General features: G+C 35.6%; 1 protein-coding gene and 1 long non-coding RNA gene across 6 annotated transcripts in view; one reads left to right on the top strand and one right to left on the bottom strand.

Annotated features, from left to right (window-relative positions):
* The window catches only part of LOC122238726, a 47,242-nt gene extending 47,041 nt beyond the window's left edge, over positions 1–201 (bottom strand). For both annotated transcript variants that reach the window (XR_006217842.1, XR_006217843.1), the window contains exon 1: positions 117–201. This is a non-coding gene — a long non-coding RNA (uncharacterized LOC122238726). The remainder of the gene's footprint in view (positions 1–116) is intronic.
* A 21-nt stretch (positions 202–222) lies between these two features.
* The window catches only part of TBC1D32 (TBC1 domain family member 32), a 199,943-nt gene continuing 175,497 nt past the window's right edge, over positions 223–24,668 (top strand). For 3 of the 4 annotated variants that reach the window (XM_042987091.1, XM_007078680.3, XM_042987089.1), the window contains exons 1-4: positions 223–354; positions 536–693; positions 10,007–10,168; positions 19,793–19,970. In XM_042987091.1, coding sequence (XP_042843025.1) covers positions 539–693; positions 10,007–10,168; positions 19,793–19,970 — 495 coding nt within the window. In that variant the 5' untranslated portion in view covers positions 223–354; positions 536–538. Of the gene's footprint in view, positions 360–535; positions 694–10,006; positions 10,169–19,792; positions 19,971–24,668 lie in introns of all 4 variants that reach the window. The other variant, XM_042987090.1, reaches the window with a different exon arrangement.

Genomic DNA, 24,668 nt, shown 5'->3' with positions numbered 1-24,668 from the left:
ATTCACGTAGTTAAAAACTTTTCAAGCTACTTTCAGTTTCACTTTTACTGAATTCTGACTCTTCGTTCTCCATTCCCTCCCTTCTACAAACACATGGTGAGGGACAGCGAGCACACCTGAAACTTCACTCAGGCGCCGGGCAGGTCTCCAAGGGGCACTCCCTCCCACTCAGGAAGTCACGTCAACGTGATGACGTCACACGTACCGCAGACGTCCCGCCGTCAGGCCCACCCATCAAAACCTTCCGGGCTGTCTTTTTTGCGGTTAGCGGTGACAGCTTGAACTCTGTTCGTACGGAAGGCCGGCAACGACAAGTACATAAGGGGGGTCCTTGAGGACCCGTGCTTCCCCAAAGTAAGGTGACTTGTTTCCCGGAAAGACGCGCAGGCAGCCGAGGACCCACCCCCAAGCGCTTGCCGCGGTCTCCCGGGGAACGGCGTAGCGCACTGGCCTGGGTAGGGTGGGAGTGCGCGTGCGCAGTGCGCGGCATTGGCGCCGACCTGGAGTAATGGGCGTGGGTGTTTGATTCTTGCAGAGGATGGCCCATTTCTCTGGCGAGGACGAGGTGGTGATGCAGACGATGCTGAGGCAGTTGTTCCAGAGCGTAAAAGAGAAGATCACGGGTGCCCCCTCTCTGGAGTGCGCCGAGGAAATCCTCTTACATCTGGAGGAAACTGATGAAAATTTTCACAAGTAAAATAGCTTTTGATGTCTTAAGCAAACAAACCAGCTGATCCAGAAAGGGTCAAAGTGTAGTTAAAGAATGTTCATTTGATTATTGTTGTTAACATAGCGCCCAAGTTTGAGGTTCATTTTTTTTTCGTTTATTTACACAAATATCGAATTTATGTATTCTTTATTCTTTACTTACTTTCCAAAGCTTCTGTCTCCTTTGTGTTTCTGCTGCCACAACCAACATATCCTAATTCTTCGTTTTTCCTCATGGGCAACACAGTAACAATAATTGAAAATTGTTCATGTTTTTCTAAGAGGAATTCTGTTATTTCAAAGGATTCTTGTCACTGTGCCTGTCACATTGGCTTAAAGCAATGAGTTCCCAAGATCTCTGTTCCTTGGCTGATCTGGTATTTCAGTGGCTGCCCCAATTCCCCATTCTGAGCACTGTAGGAATACTGACGTTAGATTGTTAACTTCCTATCGAATAGTTTAAGTTCCTGTGAAGGGATAAGGCACATACTCAAATGTCTGTGATACATGTCAAAAATATAAGTGCTGTAGAAGAGCTACAGAGTACTCTGGGTTTGCGAGCAGTAGAAATAGTTTAATGAGAGAGGTACCACTTGAGATCAATCTTGAAGGTTACGTCTCTTTAGAGACCTTTTTTTTTTTGTTTTGGTTCATTTAATTTAAATTAATCCTCTCCATTGAAACGTTTTCTTGCAGGAACCCAATTAATTATTATTGGTAGCAGTATTTTAAATTCAGTGGTTGTATTTCATTTTGATCTCACAGACATCACACAAAAAAAAATTTTTTTATGTTACCTTTACTGACTCTGAAATTCTATTTATCTGGAACTCGTACTCATTTCCTTTATGCGCATAATTGGGTTTTTGAGCCCTTTAATGTAAAAGTTTGTTTTTACTTGCAGTTTTATAGGGGGAGTATTTATAGTTTTCACCAGATTCTCAAGGGAGTTTTCAAAAGTAAGGAATTCTTGTTAATATAGTTACTGATTTCATTGGTATTTATGGTTATACATAAAGTTTCTTCGTATTTCCATGATTTTCCTGTTTATTTCTTAATTAAATCCACTACAAATAGCTGTTATTTGTGATCATATTTATTTTGGGAGACATTACAGCTTTTATTGGTTAACTATTGATTTATTACTTAAACAATAGACTATGGAATAATTGCAATTTTCTCAAATTAAGGTTTAATTAATAATGTTTTATAAACTCCTGTAATACAAGTTCACCTCACACAAATCCACATGAAGCATTAAGTTTGGGGTTTCATTTCTGGTTTTTATTTCACATACAAGCAGTTGTTTAAATACTTTGTAAATTATTATGTCAGTTTTTGCTAGGATCATATTCTCGGCATTTGTGCATTTTGTCTAGATTTTCAAATTCATTGGTAAAAAGTTTTTCATTAAAGTCCTGTAGTTTTTAAATATTTTTAACATCTATAGCTATATATCCCCCTTTTTATTCTTCTCTTTGATTTGTGCCTTCCCTCTTCTGTTCTTCTAGGGGTTTCTTTTAGTCTTTTAAAAGAACCAGCTATTGGCTTTGTTCCTCCTTTGTATTATTATATGTTTTATGGTTTTAAAATTTCTGCTGTTTATTTCTTTTCTTGGAAAAATTTTTAAAACTTTTGTGATGAATGGTTAGCTCATTAATATGCAGCTTTTTTTCTTTTTTTCTTTTTTTCTTCAATGTAAATGTTTACCTGTATTGCTTTAGCTGCTTCAATTTTAGAATGCTTTTCAAGTTTAAGTTAGGTCATTGTTGTTCCTCTTAGTAGTTTAATGACTGTTGTAATAAAGTAATTTGCTTTTCAGCAGTGCATTAGATTAAATGCCTGCTGATTACCATTCATACTTAATGTTCACTGTTTACTAAAGAGATTTACTTTTGGCCTACCTAAAAAAATCCAGACACTCTCAAATTATAACTAGTTTGTAGTTTTAAAAGTAAGCTTTATAATCCTCAAAGTTTTCTTTTTTTTTTTTTTTTTTTTTTGCATCTATTTATTTATTTATTTATTTATTTGAATTTACATCTAAGTTAGTGTATAGTGCAACAATGATTTCAGGAGTAGATTCCTTAATGCCCCTTACCCATTTAGCCCATCCCCTCTCTCACAAACCCTCCAGTAACCCTCTGTTTGTTCTCCATATAATCCTAAAAGTATTTTAAGTAGCTTGTAGTCTTAAAAGCATAGATGCTAAAAGTCATGTGTTAGCTGCATTAACCTGAGATCTGTGCCTTAGGAGGAAGGAACTCTTTATGTAGGAGAGAAAAAGAGGAGGACTTGCTTGTCTTTGGTATTTTCATAGACTCTCACAATTCAGTCGGATATTAAAGGTCAGTTAGTACAGTTATACTTGGTCTTTGTTTTCACTGACCTAACTCTCCTTGACATTGTACGTTAAGTCACTTAGGTATGTATTGCTTCCAAAAGTGTTTCCTACTTCAGAATTATCTACCTTCCCTTCTCTACTATCAGAACATTGGTTTCTTAAATCCACCCAACGTTGTCCTGGTATTGACAAGGACAATTTTATTAAAGAGACTTATGGGGGAACTGGTGTCTTTAGGCTATTGTATTTTTGTATGAAGATATTTAAAACAGTTGAGTCCATACATGATGGAATTTTAGGTACTATAAAAAATTAAAGTGGGAGAAATTGCAGTCACTTGGGGAAAACCATCATGTAAACAGTATAGCCCTATCTGGGGGTTTGCCCCCATGGGCAGCTTCCCTAAACTACTATCTCTGCTTTGTATAGCATCTTCTATTTTTCTACCTTAAACTGTACAAATTCTTTAAAATATCCAAACTTTCCCTCTCTGTCTTTGAAAGTGGCAGCAAGGATTTGAGGGCTGTGGGAGGGGAGGAGAGGTAGGGATGAGGATATTGCTTTCATTATGTGTGCATGTGTTGTGTAGATTCCCAGAAACCAAACTGGCCCTGGTTTTCACTCTTGGCTACGCTAGAATCAGGTGGGCCCCATGTAAAAAAATACTGATGCTTGGGCCTCATCATGAATGAATCAAAATTTCCTGAGCAGCTTGGCAGAGGGGGAGTGGTAGAGTCTGGGCCGTAGTGATTTTCAAAAAGCTCTCTAGGGTTGAGAACGTGCAGAATTGTAATGTGCAGCCAGGGTTGAGAACCACAGAGTTAGAGCATATTTACTTGCATTTACACAAGAATTGTGGGGTGTGTGTGTGTGTGTGTGTGTGTGTATGTATTTATTTTAGTAATTATCAACTGTGATGATTATAAGAGTCTCTAATGCAAATGCTCAGTTTTGTAACCCTCACATCCAGTATATTTTTGGTTTGATACAGAGGGAACACAGTAATAATTTGTTGATTTAGGTTTATTTTTTGTTTTATAGAAGAATGTACCACTGATTTTTTAAATCTGTGAAATCCATTTAAATGGTACCTTCAAGAAAACCTCCATTGTGTAAAGTGATATCCATGTATAGAGAAATGACTAAGAATTACATGCGTGTCTCCATAATTAATGAATGCATTTCTAGTAATTGTTTATCATGACTCAGAAGCCTATTCTTTGACCTAAAAGTTTGTACGTGATGTAAAGCTTGTTCGTTCTATTGCATAACCTTTAAAAAAATTTTTTTTAACATTTATTTATTTTTGAGAGACAGAGCACAAGCAGGGGAGGGGGCAGAGAGAGGGGGAGACACAGAATCCGAAGCAGGCTCCAGGCTCCGAGCTGTCAGCACAGAGCCCGACGTGGGGCTCGAACTCACAAACTGTGAGATCATGACCTGAGCCGAAGTCAGACACTTAACCGACTGAGCCACCCAGGCGCCCCTCTATTACATAATCTTTTATATACTAATATGATATATAAAGTTAGGTTGGTTATATAATAAATCTTTTGATTCTGAAATAAGAATTCCAAATATCAGCGTTATAATTCATAACTTACTCTAATAAAGTCCCTTTTTAAAACATACCAATACCGATAATTTTTTCTATATATGGTTGAAAAATTTCTTGCTTATTTAAATAACTAAGAGAATGATGTCTTGAAACAAACTTGTACTAGTGTTTTTATGTTCTTATGTTGTAATAGTAATCTGTGTATCAGTGCATATTTTGGTATAGACATTTTGAACATGTCAGAAATTCATCATGAAAGAAATAATTAAGTTTTCTTGGAAAAATCTAGGTAATAAAGCTGGAGAACAAAATGGAAAAAAGTGAATGTTCTTTTACTCAACTTTGTAAATTTTCTGACATAAATGTAAAAAATTTCATATTTGCCAGTAGTAAAGCAAAATGATGAGGTTCATTGCTGTCTATTTTAGTTGAGCTGCTTCTGAAATGTAGTGAGGTAAACATATTTTTCCTTAGTAGCAAATGCCTGACTCAGGTTTTTAATGTCCTTCTTTGAGGAATATTTGGAAAAAGATACTTTGCATTCACTTGGTGATAGCGTCTTTGAAACCAAATGTTTATTTTTTCTCATTAAGTTACTTTTATGGTAACAAATAAGGTTAGTCAAACATGTATAGTACATTTGGTTTGAAAAGTGTCAAAGTATAGCTATGTGTAATAGACAACAGTTTTTGCATTGGGATTATCATTATTATTATGTAGTGGGAACTGACATTTAGCAAGGTCATGTGTTTTGTCTAAGGTTACAAGATTGACCAGTGTAAGATTTAGAACTTAAGCCTGAAACAAAGGGATTTGTAGAGTTCTAAAGATAAAATTATTTACTAATTGTATAGATCATGTCCTTTAAAAAAGAAGAAACTTTGTTATTAGAAAATTTAAATTATTTTTTTAATGTTTATTTATTTTTGAGAGAGAGCACACACAGGCTGGAGAGGGGGAGATAAAGGGGGACAGGGGACTTGAAGCAGGCTCTGTGCTGACAGCAGAGAGCCTGATGTGGGACTTGAACTCCTGAACTGAGATCATTACCTGAGCTAAAGTTGGACGCTTAATTGAGCCATCCAGGCACTCCCTAGAATATTTTAAAATGACCAAGAAAGAAATATTAATAGACTTCAGTTAAAATACAAATGAATGGAAGTTGTATTTATTGTAGTCCATGGCAAAGAGGTATTATTCCCATAATATTGTAGTCTTGGTCTTTCCTGTGCAATTAGAGTATATTAATCTGAAAATGTTAAAGGAGTTTGCTAAAACTAATTCTGAGGAAAGGACTTAAACTGTAGCAGAATTGCTTTAATTAAGCCTAGTAAGGATCTTCTAACATAAGTTATTAAGTATGTACATTTTTTTTTTTGAGGGAAGTTTTACATTTCTTAAATAGAAATTTTAAACATAGAGATGATTCACCAGTATCTTTAGTGGTAAGGATTTTATGTTGTTTATAATACTTGTATGAATGGATGGTGAAAGGTCAAACTGGCATTCTGCAGGCCATATTGGGTCTACGGATGTGTTTCTTTGGCTTGGTTTTAAAAAATAGTAACATTTAAAAATTGGGAAATAGCACATAAGGTAGTTTTCTGGCTTCTATTAAAACATTGAAAAATCCACATCAGGCTGTAATAGTCCTAAATGGCAGTAAGTGGCTAAAGCCATGTGGAAGCTCTTCCTTTTAGCTGAGACACATCCTTTTATTTCACCACCACCTCTTCCTTTTCTCTCTTACACGTGGCTGGCTTTAGTTTACCTGTCTACCCCCAGTGACGCTGAGTTTGCAATCCCTGTTATAAGTATGGGACCTTTCGAAAGTCTCTTGTGCATCCAGGGCTTTTGCTTTTATACAAAATATGAATATAGCTACACCAGAATAATTTCTAAAAGTGATGCAATGGGTTGATTTAAAAAGCTGTGGTTATCATCAATCTTTTAGATTAGATGAAGACTTCATAAGAGCAACTGGATGGCACCAATACTATGAGGATTACAGTGAAAGCAACATAGTACTTAATTTTATGATTAAGTACATAATAATTAAATATATTAAGTGTTATAGTATCTCCCAGCCCATAGCAATAATAATTCTCTATCCTGGGCACTACTACAGAAGAATAGTATTCCTCGTAGGATTTTATGGGGTATTGCCATGAATTCAGATAGTAAAAGAACCAACACAAAATGAATTGTCACGTGAGAATTTGAAGACTTGGATTTTTCTTACCCAGAGTAGAAAGGTCTACTTGCAGAAATGACTATTTACTAATTTAAGATTGGAAGCTTGAGAGTTTTCCAATAATCTTTGAGTTAGTAGAGCATCCAAAGGGCTATAGGCAGCCTGGTAGTGCTCCCATGATAGGAGCTCCCATGCTCCTTATCTTCCCTGGAGATTTTTTTTTTTTTCTTAAAAGAGCAATAACCCATTAGGCAATATTTAATTTGGGGGTTCTTGGGTTCATTTAATTTGGAAGATGAACCAAAACCTTGAAATATTTTGAATGGAGTCTTCTGGGAGATACTACTGTGGCCACAGATAAAAGTGATGTCATTTAAAAAAAGCATGTGGTTATTCAAGTTCCCAAAAAGGAGGTTTAAACTTTTTGTCAGCATATTTGCTATATCATATAGATGGTGATAAATAGTGGGAGGTTTTGTTTTGTTTTTGTTTTTGTTTTTGTTTTTGTTTTTGATGTGTCTTATTTTAGACTGGTATTCTGTTAACTTTCTTGAATACATTGTATTAATGGGCTTTCCTTGTATTTCCTCACTGCCTTAGTTATGAAAATATCATAACCTACTTGCTTACAGTTTGGGCTTTAAACAAAGCAAGCACAAAATTTATATTAGTTAAATATTCATTTCTCCTAATTGCTTGATTTGTGGCAGAGAAATGGGACTGATAAAACTAAGGAATAATTCACTTTTCTGTAGTAAATGTTGATGGTGAGATGTAGAATTCATCTTCAGAGAGGCCGTTCCTTTAGTTTCAGAGAATTAACTCCAGCTTGCCCCATGTTTTGTTTCCCACTGAGTGTCTTAGAGATGTGAAGGAAAACTGGTGTGTCTGATTAGCCGAGGGCAGGATTATGAGGAGGATCAAGATTGTTTTTAGGGACTGTTTATCTTTTTACACTTTGTTCCACATTCAATTTTCTCTGGCTGGCTGTGAGCTCAGACTGATTGGGCTCAAGAGATTATTTATTCCTGGATCCTTTTTCATTTACAAGGACATTTTATTTTTTTATTTTATTTTTTTAAGATTTGATTTTTAAGTAATCTCTATACTCAATGTGGGGCTCAAACTAAAAATCCTGAGATCAAGAGTTGCATGGTCCACTGACTGAGACAGCCAGACACCCCTACAAGGACATTTTCAAGACAGCAGTGATACATTTATGGTATTGGAATTTCAGATATTCTGATTCTTTAGAGGGTTTGTGGTGGTGGAATAGTTGTGGTGGAGAACACACGTATTTTTTGCTCTTCAGATCACATGCACATCTGTCAACTTTAGTCTCAGAGCTAGTTGTGGAGGCAGTTTAGGGACTGTCAAATGTTAAAAAAATTAAGAATATCTTTAAAAGATTCTCTTGAAACCTTAATCTTTGAATTCTTGCTTATATAAGTCTTTACCATTTTGTATAGAATATGCAAATATTTGGCTTATAATTACAAATATACAAGCCAAAAAATAAGTTAGCATTTAAAATGGATAGGAAGTTATGCTTGTATAAGGGAAGGTCTTCCAAGTGATGTAAGGCAATGATGACTCCCCAGAAGAGGCAAAAACTTCAAAATTGCATGAATAATTATTAGAGGCTATTTTTAGGACATGTGATTCAGTAAGTTTTGGGTTTTGTTTTTCTCGGAGTATTTCTGAAACTTTGTGTTTGCCATTTTGGTCTAACACTGCAGGTCATTATGTTTACAAAATCACTTTGTTTATCTCTTCTGTTCTTAATAGCTATTTTCCTAAAGCTTAGAAGTTACTAGCTAAGGGCACTTGGGTGGCTCACTCGGTTAAGCATCTGATCTTGATTTTGGCTCAGGTCGAGATTTCACTGTTTGTGAGTTCAAGCCCCACATCTGGCTCTGCACTGGCAGTGCAGAGCCTGCGTGGGATTCTCTCTCTCTCTCTCTCTCTCTCTCTCTCTCTCTGCTCCTCCCACACTCTGCACTCTCTCTCTCTCTCTCCCTCCTCTCTGAAAATAAGTAAATAAACTTAAGAAAAAGAAAAGTTACTAGCTAAACGTTGAATATAAATATTAAACATTTAAAAGTAATTTCAATGAATAACTTAAACTTTTAAGTAAATTTTATTTTTAAGTTTAATATGCCAATTATTATTTTGAGAAAATAAAATGTAATAGATTTACCTCTCTAAAGGGAAGAAATGTAAATACTACAAAAATTAGTAAAAATAAGAGTATTACATTTATTTATTTTCCTTTCCAGTTTCAGTTGAACACTATAGAACCTCTTATTTTATTTCTTAAATAGTTTTGGAATTTTTGCATCTTGGGGAGAGTGTGGGGTTGTGGGGATAATACTGGTTTTGGAGTAAGGTTGACCTGAATTACTAGTTGGTGAATTTGATAAGGCTTTTTAACTTTTCAGTCTGTGTCCTCATCTATTTACCTATCTCATGTGGTAAATAAAGCAATATTAATAAAGTGCTTAGCACAGTGTCTAACACATGGTAGTCACTTAAAAGTCCCTCCTTGCTTATATGCAAATCAACATGTTTGATGGTTTGTGGAGAAAACTGAGTGTGGCCTCATGTAAGTGGAGATGCAGGAATTAAGGGGTTTGATTAATTAGGTATTTAAATGCCAAGCCAAGGAAGTTGTATTTGGAAAAGAGCCAATAATTAGTTTTAAATACAAGAAATATTTATTGGGTATGAGTGAAATGACTCTAACTCAGAAATAATGAAATCCATGACTTTTGAGGACCAAGATGACTACAGTGTTCAGGATAAATACGAGAGGGAAGAGGGTGAAAGAAGACAAGCAAGAAGACTGCTGTAGTAATGTCTGCGTGAGGTGATGTGCTTTTGCACTGATCAATAGAAATGGAAAGAAAAAAAAAAAGAGGAAGTGATGAAGCCAAGGGATGTGTAGGAAATGTTAACAAGTGTCTATGAGTAGGTGGATTGATAGAGTGAGTGGGCATGGGGTGTGGAAAATGCCAATGTCCCAGAAAAAAACAACATAATTCTAGATTGGCTTGATGATTTGGGATGAAAAATTTAATCCTGGTTCAAGGTAAGAAATCTGAGTATTTCATAAATCTTTCTGTGCTAACATTTTCTTCTGGATATGGTTAATAAGTGAGTTCATGATATTGACTGCATTTGTTTTTTAAATTTTTTTTAGCTATGAATTTGTGAAATATCTTAGACAGCATATATATAACACTTTGGGGTCCATGATTGAAGAAGAAATGGAAAAATGGATGTCTAATCAGAATCAGGATGAAGAATCTGGCTATGACACAGTTGTACAGCATGTTACTAAAAGAACCCAGGAATCTAAAGAGTGAGTATGTTCACAATAATACTTGAAAGCAATTTTCTCTCAGCAGGGCATTTTGAAAGCACCCCTAACCCATGTCCTTCATAGCAGCTAGGATGATGCTTTAAAACAATCAGTCAGATCCTGCCACTTGAGTCCACTCAGCATTCTGTGAAGGCTTCTCATCTCATTCAAAGTAAAATTCAGAGTGTAACCCAGAAGCCCCAAACATGAGCCTTCTGTTCCCTCTCCTTCCTCATTTCTTACCATATTCCCTCTCACACTGCTCCAGCCACCCTGGTCTTGTTCTTTCTCAAATAGCTAAGCAAAGCCCTCCCTTAGGGGGATGGTTTACATTAGGGCTTAGTCTTAGTGTTGTATATTCTGTGGAATTGTACAAATTTATAACGACATGTATCCACAATTATAGGATTACGCACAGTAATTTCACCGCCCTAAAATCCTCTATGCTCTGCCTCTTCATTCTTCCCCCTCCAAATCCCTGGCAACCACTGATCCTTTTATTGTCTGCGCAGTTTTGCCTTTTCCAGAATATAATATAGTTGGAAACACATATTTTTCTTTCAGATTGGCTTCTTTTGCTTAATAATATGCATTTAAGTTTCCTCCATGTCTTTTCATGGCTTGATAGCTTATTCATATCTAGCACTAAGTAATACTCCATTGTCTGGATGTATCAGACACCTTGGTTGCTTCCAGATTTTGGCAATTATGAATACAGCTACAATAAACATTGTGTGCAGGTTTTTGTGTGGGCATATGTTTTCAACTCCTTTGGTAAATACCAAGGAACATGATTGTTGGTCATGTGGTAAGTATGTATAGTTTTGTAAGAAACTATAAAATTGTCTTCCGGGGCGCCTGGGTGGCTCGGTCGGTTAAGCATCCGACTTCAGCTCAGGTCACGATCTCACGGTCCGTGAGTTCGAGCCCCACGTCGGGCTCTGGGCTGATGGCTCAGAGCCTGGAGCCTGCTTCCGATTCTGTGTCTCCCTGTCTCTCTCTGCCCCTCCCCCCATTCATGCTCTGTCTCTCTCTGTCTCAAAAATAAATAAACGTTAAAAAAAAACGTTAAAAAAAAATAAACGTAAAAAAAAAAATTAAAAAAAAAAATTGTCTTCCAAAGCGGTTGTACCCTTTTGTATTCCCCCAACGTTGTATGAGGTTTCTTGTTGCTTTACTTACTCACCAGCATTTGATATCCATGCTCCAGATTTTGGGTGTTATAATAGTAGTTATCTAATAGTAGTGTAGTAATATCTCGTTGTTTTAGTTTGTGTTTCCCTGATGACATAAGATGTGGAGTATCTTTTCATATACTTATTTTGTCATCTATATATCTTCTTTGGTGAAATGTCTGTTAAGATCTTTGGCCCATTTTTTAATCAGATTGTTATCTTATTGTTGAGTTTTAAGAGGTGTGTGTGTGTGTGTGTGTGTACTTTAGATAATAGTCCTTTATCAGTAAGTTGTTTGCAAGTATTTCCTCCAAGTCTGTAGCTTGTCTTTGCATTATCTTGACAGTGTCTTTTGCAGAGCAGATATTAATTTTCATTTTAATTAAGTATAGCTTATCAGTTACCTATTTCATGGATCATGCCTTTGGTGTCATGTCTAAAATGCCATCACCAAACCTAGGGTCATTGAGACTTCCTTCTATGTTATCTTCTAAGAACTTCATAGTTTTGTGTTTTACATTTAAGTCTGTGATCCATTATGAGTTAATTTTTATGAAGGGTGTAAGGCACATGTCTAGATTGATTTTTTGGTGTGTGGGTGTCCAGTTGTTCCAGCACCATTTGTTAAAAAGACTATTTTTGTTTTATTTTATTGCTTTTGCTCCTTTGTCAATGATCAGTTGATTATATTTAAGGGTACTTCTGGGCTCTTACTCTGTTCCACAGATTTACTTATCTTTTCTTTTGTGAATACTGCACTGTATGATTACTTAGGTTTATAGTTTCAAAGTCAAGTCTTGAAGTTGAGTAGTGTTAGTTCTCCATCTTCATTCCTCTCCTTCAGTATTGTGCTAGCTAGTCTGTTTTTTTCTTTTTTTGCCTCTTTGTATAAGCTTTAGAATCAGTTTGTTTATATTCACTAAATAACTTCCTGGGATTTTGATTGGGATTGCATTGGATTTATAGATGAAGTTGAGAAGAATTTACATCCTGACAATATTGTATTGTCCTAATCTATGAACATGGACTATTTCTCAGTTTATTTAGTTCTTCTTTGATTTCTTTCAATTGAAACTTACAGTTTTATTTATACTGATCTTATATATATTTTGTTGGGTTTATACGGAAGTGTTTCATTTTTGGGGTACTAATGTAAATAGTATGTTTTAAATTCCCAATTCTACTTGTTCATTGATGGTGTACAGAGAAGTGATTGATTTTTGCATATTAAATTTGTATCCTGCAACTTTGCTATAATTGTTTGATTCTAGGAATTTTATTGTCAGTTTTTTCAGGTTTTCTGCATAGATGATCATGGCATCTACAAACACTGTTTTATTTCTTCCTTTCCAATCTTGCTTCCTTTTTACTTTTCTTGTCTTATTTCATTAGCTGGGACTTCCCATAGGATGTTGAAAAGCAGTGGTGGGAGGGAATATCCTTGGCTTGTTTCTAATTCTCCTTTACTTTTTTAAGGTCTCAGTTCCATGTCTCCTTACCAGAGAGGCCTTCCCTGATCTCTCTATATAAAACAATGGCCTTTCCCTTTTTACTTTTTCTCTTTCTTACCTTGCTTTTTTTTCTTCTTTACTTTTCGTCACTGATTAATATGGGATAATATATGTATTTGCTTATTTTATGCTCATTTTCATTGTCTCCCCACTAGAATGTAAACTCTCAAAAAGTAGATAATTTTATTTTTTCTATTTCTGTGTCCATAATGCCTTGAAAATGCCCAGCAAATGTTAGGTATATAATAGGTACTTGTTGGATGAATTAATGATATTGTTTCTTGCCATTATAATCAATTTTATGTTATTGATGTTTGACATAATTCTGACTTTAGCAGTAAATTATTTTTTCTTTTCCCTTATTATATATCACATGCATTTAATAAGTAACTACTGTATGTTAGGTTTTAAATCTTGGGGCTATACTGTTAAATAAGATGCCTCCTACCCCCAAATAATCCATAGTGTTTTTAGGAGTCTAACATTAGACTGAAAAATAAATTTGAAATAGGTAATTTCAATACAGGATGGTAAGTGCCATGATATATGCAAAAGATCACATGGAAATATGGAGGAAGAGGATGTTAGTTAGAATATACTAAACAGTTATCACAAATAGACACCAAAATGCAGTGGCTCAAAGAAAGCACTTTTTTTCCCTCTTATATAACAGTTTAGAAGTACATGAATGCAGCAAAGGTAGGTGGATTTTCTGAATGACTTTATCCAGGGACCCCAGGTTCTTTCTATTCTATTGTTCCATCATATCTGGGATAGGAGCTAGTCAACTTTTTCTGTAAAAGGCTGTATAATAAATATTTTAGGCTTTGCAAGCTGTTGTAGTAGTAATACAACCATAGACACTATGTAAATAAGAGTGTGTGTATGTTCTAATAAAACTTGACAAAAACAAGTGGTAGGTTAGTTTAGGTCCAGAATATGTATTTTACCAATCTCTGTTCTTGAATATTGCCTTCATCTGCATAGTTGGAGCAGCCACACTAACTCCACAACAGGATTTCAGCCTGGACAAGAGAAGGGAGGGTAGAAAGCAAGATTCTTTATTTACTCACTTTCTACTGGCTAAAACATGGTCATGTGCCCAACTTACCTATAACAGAGACTGGGAAGTTTAATACCTAACTGATGACCATGTGCCCACAGTGAAAACTTGAGGAGTTTTAAACTAATACTATGTGGAAGAGGGGGAGGACGGATACTAGAGACAAACCCTTGAATAAGGGGTCATGCAGCATGGCTGGACAGTAGTCATGGAAAAACTAAAAAAAGTACGTTAGTCACTTATGAGCTCAGTTTTTGTTAAATCAATTTTAACTCCATAAAACTTTAAGATATCAGTGCTAGAAAATACCTTGGAAATTATTTGTTCTAAGGTCCTTAATTTACAGGCCCAGAGAGGCAAATTCAGTGATTTGCTTAGAGAGGTACAGTTGTTTGATATTGGAGGCCAGTGTAGAGCTTGTCTTTCTCTCACTTCCCTTTTAGGACCACTTTTTGGTATATGTTGCCCTGTAAGAATTCATACATATTTTTTTCTAGTTTTTTTTTTTTTTTCTAGTTACTTGTGTTATTGACTCCCTGCTAATCTATTATAGATTCCTCAGGGTAGGATTTGTGTGGTATATACATGTCTGACCTTCAGCCCTAATGCTCTCCATGTGTATTGTTCCTTGCTTGCCTGCCTTTCTGGTCTGACAGAGAATGAGAACCATATAGTTTCTGTTCGATTTGGTGTTTTAAAAACCATGCCTTTTCGGGTGCCTGGGTGGCTCACTTGATTAAGAGCCCAACTCTTGATTTCAGCTCAGGTCATGATCTCGTGGTTTGTGAGTTCGAGTCCTGATTCAGCCACTGAGCTGACAGTAAAGAGCCTGCTTGGGATTCTGTCTCTCTCTCACTCTGCTCCACTCCCATTCCCGAACATGCTCGCTCTCTCTCTCTCTCTTTCTCTTTCTCTTTCTCTGTCTCAAAATAAATAAACTTTAAAAAACAAAACCAAAAACAACCCCCCCCCCAAAGAAATGGCTTTTTGACTAAAAAGGTCGTGAGGCTCAAAGTTGGCCAGGTGAATGGAAACCTTAAATGGAAGCCAAATGGTTACCAAAGACATTAAGGAGGCACTCTGGGTTCTTGAGAAGGGGGCAGCATGACAAAATGTCTAACTCTCAAAGTACAATTTAATATAGAGTAGTAACTGGGATGATATAAAGGCATTAGGGAGGCACTCTGGGTTCTTGAGTAGTGGGTAGAATGACAAAATGCCTAACTCTTACTCAAAGTGCAATTTAATACAGAACAGTCACTGAGATGAAAGATGGTTTAGGGTTTCCTTCTCATATGTAAGCTCAGCTACTTGGATATTCCACATTTTAGTGTTTCAGTCCTTGGCATATGATTGACAATTTGAAGGTCTGTTTTTTTTCTTTACCCCTAGCATGAAATGTGACACAACAGAAGACTTTAGGGCTATGAAGGGCAGCATGGACAAATAGTTTTCTGGTTTTCCTTTAAAAAAATTTTTTTTTAAGTTTTATTTATTTAAGTAATCTCTACACCAATGTGGGGCCCATCCCCAAGATTAAGAGTTGGATGCTCTTCTGACTGGGCCAGCAAGGTACCCCTTCTAGTTTCTCCGTAATTCATACTTGTTGTAGCTCTGTTCTTTAGCTTTTAATTCTTAGGGTAACTAGTGTATTAGGTAATATTAAAAATTGCCTTCTGAAGCTAGATGGCAATGATTTTTTTTATTGTAATAAAAATTTTATGGAATTTTTATACATAGTAAAATCTTTTAAATTTGGATCCCACAAATTTATTTTTGGTAATGCTTTGGACATATGACATTTGCTTTGTTAATTCTAGTCTCTGGGCTTGGATGTATGTGATGTGTCTAGGAGCTGTTGGCAATCTGGTTTCTCTCCATGCTGGGCCTTACTTCCTATTGCGGTTTGAAGGCAGATATGGAAGCTTAGAATGTGGCTCATCTTTCCAGTATTACAAAAACTGTATTATGTACTTGAGCTTATGTTACCTATTGTATTTTAAAGCATTAAATACGATTTATTTTTAAATAGTTAAACTCTTTATGACATTGGACAGGACCTCTTTCTCTTTGTGACAACTGATTATATTACCTAAACAAATCTGTTATTGAACAAAGCAACAGTGTATGCCTATCAATAAATTAATAAAGTTCAAAGCACTAAGATACATTAAGTAAAAGCCATTCAGATCAAGATTTCCTAATTCTTGATTTGCAGAAAAAACAAACACTAGAGTCATCTTCATTTTTGGATAATATAATTTCTAATAATCTATTTCTGTTAGTACTATAAAACTTATTCTAAAAGGAGTATTAAAATATTTTATTAGAGAATGAAAGAATTTTCATATTAAAAGCAAAGTTTTATATGGGACTATTAGGAAATTATTTTTTTATCTCTGGGTAAGTCATTTAATTTTCTTGTGTTTTAGTTCATCCATGTGTAAAAATTAAAACAATAATAATTACCTCATAAAGATGTTAAATATCTTATTAGCTGGTTTTTTTTTTTTTTTAATTTTTTTTTTTCAATGTTTTTTATTTATTTTTGGGACAGAGAGAGACAGAGCATGAACGGGGGAGGGGCAGAGAGAGAGGGAGACACAGAATCGGAAACAGGCTCCAGGCTCCGAGCCATCAGCCCAGAGCCCGACGCGGGGCTCGAACTCACGGACCGCGAGATCGTGACCTGGCTGAAGTCGGACGCTTAACCGACTGCGCCACCCAGGCGCCCCAAGATGTTAAATATCTTAATGAATGTTTGTCTTCTGCTTTGTGAACCATAGATGAAAGATTTTCAGTTGTGCAGAGTATTATTTTCTTTCTTTCTTTCCTTCTTTCTTTCTTTCTTTCTTTCTTTCTTTCTTTCTTTCTTTCTTTCTTTCCTCCTTTCCTTCCTTCCTTCCTTCCTTCCTTCCTTCCTTCCTTCCTTCCTTCCTTCCTTCCTTCCTCTCTTTTCTTTTCTTTCTTGTGTATGTGTGTGTGTGTGAGAGATTCTTCAGAAATTACCTAGGACTAATGATTAGTCAACAGTACTTTTATTAACAGCATTTTTACTGTAATAATTACAGATTATTTTCTTAAACATTTTGATATTTATTTTTATTTGAGAGAGAGCACAAACGGGAGAGAGGGAGAGGGAGAGGGAGAGAGAGAGAGAGAGAGAGAGAATGAGAGAATATTAAGCAGGCTCCATGCTTAGTGCAGAGCCCTACGCAGGCTCAGTCCTACGACCCCGGGATCATGATCTGAGCTGAAAACCAAGAGTCAGACAGTCAACCAACTGAGCCACCCAGATGTCCCGATATTTATTTTTTAAATAGAGTTTTATAGAATAAAGAATTCATTTGTAGGGTCTATCATCGGTTCCTCATATATGTAAGAACTACTCACCATGTAAAATTTTCAGGGTTAATTGATGTGGTTTTTATTCATTACCTCTTAGAACTTTTTCTTATTTTTACTTCTTGGAGTATTGATGAGGCTTCTTAATAGTGTTCATAGTCCATCCTGTGTTTGTTTTTCTTTGGCTTTTTCAAAATGGCAGTGGCTACTATTTAAGTATATAGTTCATTTGATATTTAGGGTCTGGCTCTCTAGCTTTTTTGTTTGTTTTTGATGTTTAAATTTTAAGAATTATTATTCTTGGGGTGCCTGGCTGGCTCAGTTGGTAGAGCATGTGATTCTAGTTCTTGGTTGTGAGTTCGAGCCCCATGTTGGTGGAGAGATTACTTAAAATTTTTAAAAACAATAAAAAGAAAAGAATTATTCTTATTTTTTTCTCTGGACAGTTTGCTGATACTTCTTGCAGAAGAATTCATGTTGGTATTTTCAAACAGGTCTGGAGGAAACATGTCTAAAATGAAACTTAAAGATTTTCTGTGGATTTTACTTACCCATAATCTTACCTTATACATCATTGAGATTTTACTTTTATATGTCTTCATTAAATTACCATATTGTAATTTTTAAGGGGACAGGACTTCTCTTGTTTACATGGCTATACCTAACTGCAAAGGAGTCTGGGGACTGTAGTTTAGACTTGTGTCCAGCTATAATCCACTTACTGTGGAAGAAGAGAGCAGCTTTTGATGGATAGGTCTTGATTGCTCCCAGGGCATTGTTATGTGTCCCTATTTCTTGCTGCTGAGAATGTGTAGAGGAGAAAGCTGGAGCCTCTTCTCTGTTATCCTATAGCTACTTTGCCAATTAGTCTAATGAGTGTCTTAGGATTCTTTCTTGCTCTTTGTATCCTCTTACCTCAAACTTGGATCTTCCCTGGACTCTTTCTTACCTCTGTAACAGTTCTCTTCTGTACATGTTTTCTTCCTATATTGTTTCTAATTATTACCATCTAATTTAATATTTTTGTGTTTTCTCACCGTTTCTGGTGCTTTGAAAATCTATACATCTATATGTATTATATTAAATTTGCTTCTAGTTATATATTACATAAATTATGTTGCTAAATCATTAAATGTATGAGAATATATTTTAAGTTATGTATAGAATTATGTAATTTGTATTACATAATTTGTATGTAATATGTATAGAATAATATGTAATTTGTATCATATAATTTAAAATAGATTGTAAAACTCCTTTAAACTTTAAAATCTTAGTCTTCTATCCAAATCCCCCAGCATGGTTTTATCCTTTAATATAAGAATAACTCACCTATTCTTCCTTTGATTTGTGGAGTTACAATGACCCATATACCAGAAATATAAAGAAAGAGGAAGTTTCTGTGCCTATTTTCCTCAAGTATTTTCATTATTAAATGATAAATGATAAATATATGTATCATACTTTATATTTACAAAGAACTTTCAGATACATACTCTTATGTTTTGCTACAGCTAAGTGAAATAGGTCAGCTAGATTGTATTCTTTTTGTCACATTTTATAACTGAGGAAAATGAAATTTACCTGGGATGACAAATCTGGTATGTAAAGTTATCAGGATTGTAATCCAGGTTTTCTGATTCCAAATTTAGTATTGTATTCACTATGTTTACTTAAATATTTATGGCTTTTTTGTTTTAAATGTAGAAATTTCAGTGGTCCAGGTCACATATTCCTCATTTGTAAATAAAGGGTTAGATTAGATTTTTTTTTTATAGTTTCATCTAGCTCTAAAATTCTATTTCTAGGGTTTTGGGCATCTCAATCTAATATTAATGTGGATGCTTGAGAGTTTGCACTTAATAAGTAGAGAAATTTATTTATAAGTTCTTTCTGAGATTTTCAGACCCATGGAGCTAAAAGGGATTTAGAAGCCATCCATTTCAAACTCTTACCTATTTCAGGAATCCCTTTTTTAACATTACTGACAGTGGGTTTTTTAGTCTCTGTTTTGAAGGACCCACTGATAGCTTAACTCTTATTTAGGCCTCAATGGTGGCTATAGGTGCCTATAGATATAAAGTATAGGCAGGGAAAAGGGAAAGAAAGAAAATAGAGGAAGGGAGGAAAATAGAGAAAGAGGTAGAAATAAAACAAGGAATAAAAGTGACATGTAAAATAGACTGTTTTGATAGTATGATAATAACAGTTGACTGTTGCTAATTACTGGTATCCATACCATTGGAACATCTTGCCTTAGATTCTGTTAATTTTACTACCTTGGTCCATGTAATCAGATGAAGAAACCTGGGGAATAACACATGTTTTAGATTTCCTATTAATTTTTATTTCTGTTGTATGAATTGTTGTGCCATTTGTTCCTTAAGAAAAACTGACTTGCATTTTTTTTCTTTAGAATTGTGCTTTTAAAGGGACTTTACAGAAAAAATAATAAGATAGTTTAATTGAGCTGAGCGTTTTAATTTGTGCTAATAGTCTTTTTCTTACCAAGACTGCTTTGAATTTAAAGATACAAAGAAATGATGCATTCCCTGAAGAACATCATGATGGTAGTGGTGGAATCTATGATTAACAAGTTTGAAGAAGATGAGGTACGAAGTCAAGAGAGTCAGAAAAAAATCCAGAAGGAGAAGAGCAACAGTTACTGCACAGACAATTGCTCTGATAGTGATTCATCTTTCAATCAGGTGTGTTGTTTTGTTTTGCATTTATGTCTTGAAATGATTATTTATTTATTTAATGTTTATTTTTGAGAGAGACAGAGACAGAATGCGAGTGGGTTAGGGACAGAGAGAGGGAGATACAGAATCCGAAGTGGGCTCCAGGCTCCGAGCTATCAGCACAGAGCCCGATGAGGGGCTCGAACTCATGAGCTGTGAGATCATGACCTGAGCCGAGGTCGGACGCTCAACCGACTGAACCACCCAGGTGCCCCTTGAAATGATATTTAATAATCAGTAGCTTCAATACATTTTTTGTTAGCTAGATTTTTTTCTGCTTTCCAGTTTTAAGATTTATCTAATCTTAAATAACTAATCTTAAAAATCTTAAAATCTTAAAAATATATTTATCTAACCTTAAAGATTTAGTACATGAAATAACATCTTTTAGAATTATATGTTCAGTGATTGATTACATTATATCTAAGACAAATCTTAATGAGGTATGGAAATAAACTAATTGATTTTGGATTCAAAAAATAACACTTGAAAGATCTGCTTAAGGTTTAAACAAAACATCTTATTCCCAATTGATTTTTATTAATCAAAGTTTAACTACATTATAGATAAGATATAGAGATAAAACATTTCCCTTATCTTCTGAGATGAAAGTTGCTCTAAATTGTTAGTTTTAAAACATGAGCTTCTTTTTGGCATCAAGAGATTTGAGGTTTTACATTTTCTCTTTCCAGGTTATTGGAATCCTTGTCACTTGGCCAGAGCAAAGCTAGCAGAAAGGCCACTGGTTAGACTAGACCTAATAGAAGACAAAGGAAACTAGTTAGAATAAAGCCTTATGCATGTACCATGAACTTCCCCACAAAAACTTTCAGGCCAGGTAGAGTCGGTCTGACCTTTCTGTGAATCCTACCTGATATTTCTAATGAAACATTTTCACCTAATTAGTGCTAATGTTGGGATATAGCTATAACAGATCCTAACTATATGCCAAAAAGGGATTTGGGGAGTTGGGGTGAAATGTGAAAAAGTATGTATATTGGTCACAGTTGAGACTGCACTTATGAAGGAAAAATGTTTGGAAGTAGTTAAGGCAGAACTTAAAAGTTGCTCTGCTAAGGAGAGATTGTGCTAAGTTTTGAATTTTACAAGTCAAGTTTGTTTTCTTTATTTTTAAAGATTTTTAATTAATTAATTAGTTTTTTAAGTTTATTTACTTATTTTTGAGACAGAGAGAACATAAGTTGGGGAGAGGCAGAGAGACAGGGGGACACAGAATTCAAAGCAGGCCCCAGGCTCTGACCTATCAGCGCACCACAGCCTGATGCACAAGGCTCAAACCCATGAACTGTGAGATCATGACCTCAGCCAATGTCGGACGTTTAATGGACTGAGCCACCCAGGTGCCCCTCAAGTTTGTTTTCTTGATATGATGGAGGAAATGGCAAAGATTATGAATTTTCTTCACATTGTAGCCCTTAATATTTCCTTGTTGACGTACTCTTTGGAAGAAACTGGGTTATAGGGATTTTAGTTTTGTTTTATTTCAGTAGGTTTATGGAACTGCTTCTTCAGATCAAGGACTTTCTGGAATTAAAAAGCATAGGAAAACCCAACTTTAGGACTCTGGGGGCTCACAGGATCATACTTTCTTACTGATTTAATGAACCATCTGTTTACATTGGAATTGAACAATGAAAGAAAAATAAAATGGAATATCTTTAATTAGTTCTAAGAAGTCCAGGTGTTCAGACTAAATTATTTCCAGTCCTAGAATCATAGGTTTTTGAAGAAATTCAAAGCTTTGGTAGAAATGGGGTCATACTTTCTAAAGATGTTCTTGTTTTTTATTTTGTTCAGGTTTTATTCTTGGGAACAAATCAGATTTTAAGTTTATATGGCTTCTTTTGGGATGTCCACAGGGTATAACTGCGTTTTCAAGTGTTTGCCCCATGAGTATGACTTTATTTCAGAAAGCTCTAATTGAGTTGAAAGTGAACTGTGTCCACCAACAAGGCATGGGATCCCTGGACTTTTGGAAAAAAGATATGAATGCCACAACTACCCTGACAGCTCTTTTAGTTTGGCAGAACTCTAGGAGATGTGTGGGTATGCTTTTGCTTAGTGAAAGGAGACTCTCTTACGTGTAAATTACTAAAGAGAGGCTGAATTAATATGTTCAGGGTTGAAAAGGTGTCCGAAGATATATCAGTCATTCATTCCAATAAATACTGATGTTGGTAATAATGCTTTCCAAATTGATAAATTATTTGCTCTGGACTTAGAAAAATCTGAATTGTTCTGTGAATAACATTGAGTAAACAATTCTGATGCTGCTGTTGGTTTTTTGTTTGTTTTTTCATTTGATAATTTCATTTTATTTTTTTTTTTAACTTACATCCAAATTAGCATATAGTGCAACAATGATTTCAGGAGTAGATTCCTTAGTGCCCCTTACCCATTTAGCCCATCCCCCCTCCCACATCCCCTCCAGTAACCCTCAGTTTGTTCTCCATATTTATAAGTCTCTTCTGTTTTGTCCCCCTCCCTGTTTTTATATTATTTTTGTTTCCCTTGCCTTATGGTCATCTGTTTTGTCTCTTAAAGTTTTCATGTGAGTGAAGTTATATGATATTTGTTTTTCTCTGACTAATTTCACTTAGCATAATACCCTCCAGTTCCATCCACGTAGTTGCAAATGTCAAGATTTCATTCTTTTTGATTGCCGAGTAATACTCCATTGTGTGTGTGTGTGGGTATATGTGTATATACATATATATATATATGTATATATATATGTATATACACCACATCTTTTTATCCATTCACCCATCGATGGACATTTGGGCTCTTTCCATACTTTGGCTATTGTTGATAGTGCTGCTATAAACATGGGGGTGCATGTGTCCCTTTGAAACAGCACACCTGTATCCCTTGGATAGATGCCTAGTAGTGCAATTGCTGGGTCGTAGGGTAGTTCTATTTTTAGTTTTTTGAGGAACCTCTGTACTGTTTTCCAGAGTGGCTGCACCAGCTTGCATTCCCATGCTGTTTTGATACTAGTAGAAAATTTCTAGTTTGCGAAGAGTAGGCTTTATTTCATTGTTATTATTTTTAAAATTGCAGCCTGGTTATATATGGATTTCTGACCTATTATTGAAAATCTTTGGACATGGTTGGCCTTGGACACTATTAATGTATGTTTGAGAATATTAAAAAATAGAGAGATTGGTTTTTATTATAATTTTGAACAGAGCACTGAAAAGATTTGGTATTGTGATTAAACCTTGAAAAAAGTAAGGTAATGAAAACCTTGAAAGAAGCAAGGTAATGTTGGAAAGATAGAAATAATAATACTAGCTGTCTGTTACTGAGATTTCTGCCATATATTGGTCCCTGTACTTGACTTTGTCTTTACTATAGGTGTTACTAGTCAACTTTACAGGAAAAAAAGGCAAGGTTATAGGTAAGTAATTTGCCCAAACTCATATTGCTAGTTAGGAGTGAACTGTGAATTTAAGCCTGGTTTCTCACCCTCTAAAGTCTTTGTTCCATGCTTATACTACCTGGAGACTGCTTGAGTTCAAATCTTGGTTCCACCACTTACTAGCTGTGTGACCCTGGACAAATGTCTTAACTTCCCTGTGCCATAGTGTTTCTCATTTGTAAAATGGGAACGATAATACCACTTAACCTCATATGGTTGTTGAGACTGTTAACAGAGTTAATGTGTATCAAGTCCTTAGAACTGTTGCTGCTGCTCTATATATGTTAGCTTTCGTGTGTTAAAGGATGTGCTGAAGTGGATGCCATTCAGAGACATACTAAAATAGACAGTGTCTCAGCTGTGGTCCTGTATGGTTTCTAACTGAGCTTTTCTGGGTCATTTTCTACAGCTGAGAAGGAAGAGGATTACCTCTAATATACATTAAGCTTTTAAAAGTCATGTCCTTTTCTAGTGCAGTTGTTTTGTTTTCTTCTTTCTTAACCATATTCAGTGTGGTACAGCACAGGCATTTTGCTGTTTTATAGTGTGCAAACTATTTAATTATGTTCCAAAGGAACCCCAAGGTGTACACTGTGTGGAGGAGGTGAGTTTAGGATAGCATTAACCTGTTGCCCTTGCATAATGTGAACCTACTTAAGGCATTTACTGTTTATTTGCTTTCAAGACAGGCTGTGTTTGAAACCCATCCTTGGTATCTATGGTAGGCAGTTTAAAGGACCCCTTGAAGATATCCACGTCTGAATCCCCCAAACCTGTGAATATATTAGCTTACATGGCCCAAGGGTCTTTGTTAATGTGATTAAATTAAGGATCTTCAGCTGGGAAGACTATCCTCATCAAGGAGAGTCAAATATAATCAATCACAGCCATCTGTCTAGGAGAGCCTCAGGAGGGTCAGAGTCAGGGAAGGTACTGTGTGGGTTGAAATAGAGGCTGGAGTGAGGTGGTTGTTGGCTTTGAGGATAGAAGGAAGCCTATGAGCTAAGGAAAACTGCAGGCAATCTTTAGAGGCTGGAAAAGGTAAGGAAATGAATTCTGCCCCAGAGCCTCCAGAAGCAACACAACCCTGCTGATGTGTTTTAGATTTGTGACTTCCAGAACTGTAAGATAATAAATGCATTGTTCTTTTGAGTCCCTAAGATTATGGTAATTTTTAAAGCGGCGATAGGAAACTACTGTATTAGGGCCTCTATCCCTGC

The sequence above is a fragment of the Panthera tigris genome, chromosome B2 (genome assembly GCF_018350195.1).
Source record: "Panthera tigris isolate Pti1 chromosome B2, P.tigris_Pti1_mat1.1, whole genome shotgun sequence".
Taxonomy (NCBI): domain Eukaryota; kingdom Metazoa; phylum Chordata; class Mammalia; order Carnivora; family Felidae; genus Panthera; species Panthera tigris.
The sequence above is the reverse complement of the archived record's forward strand: the minus strand, read 5'-3'. Positions and strand labels throughout refer to the sequence as shown.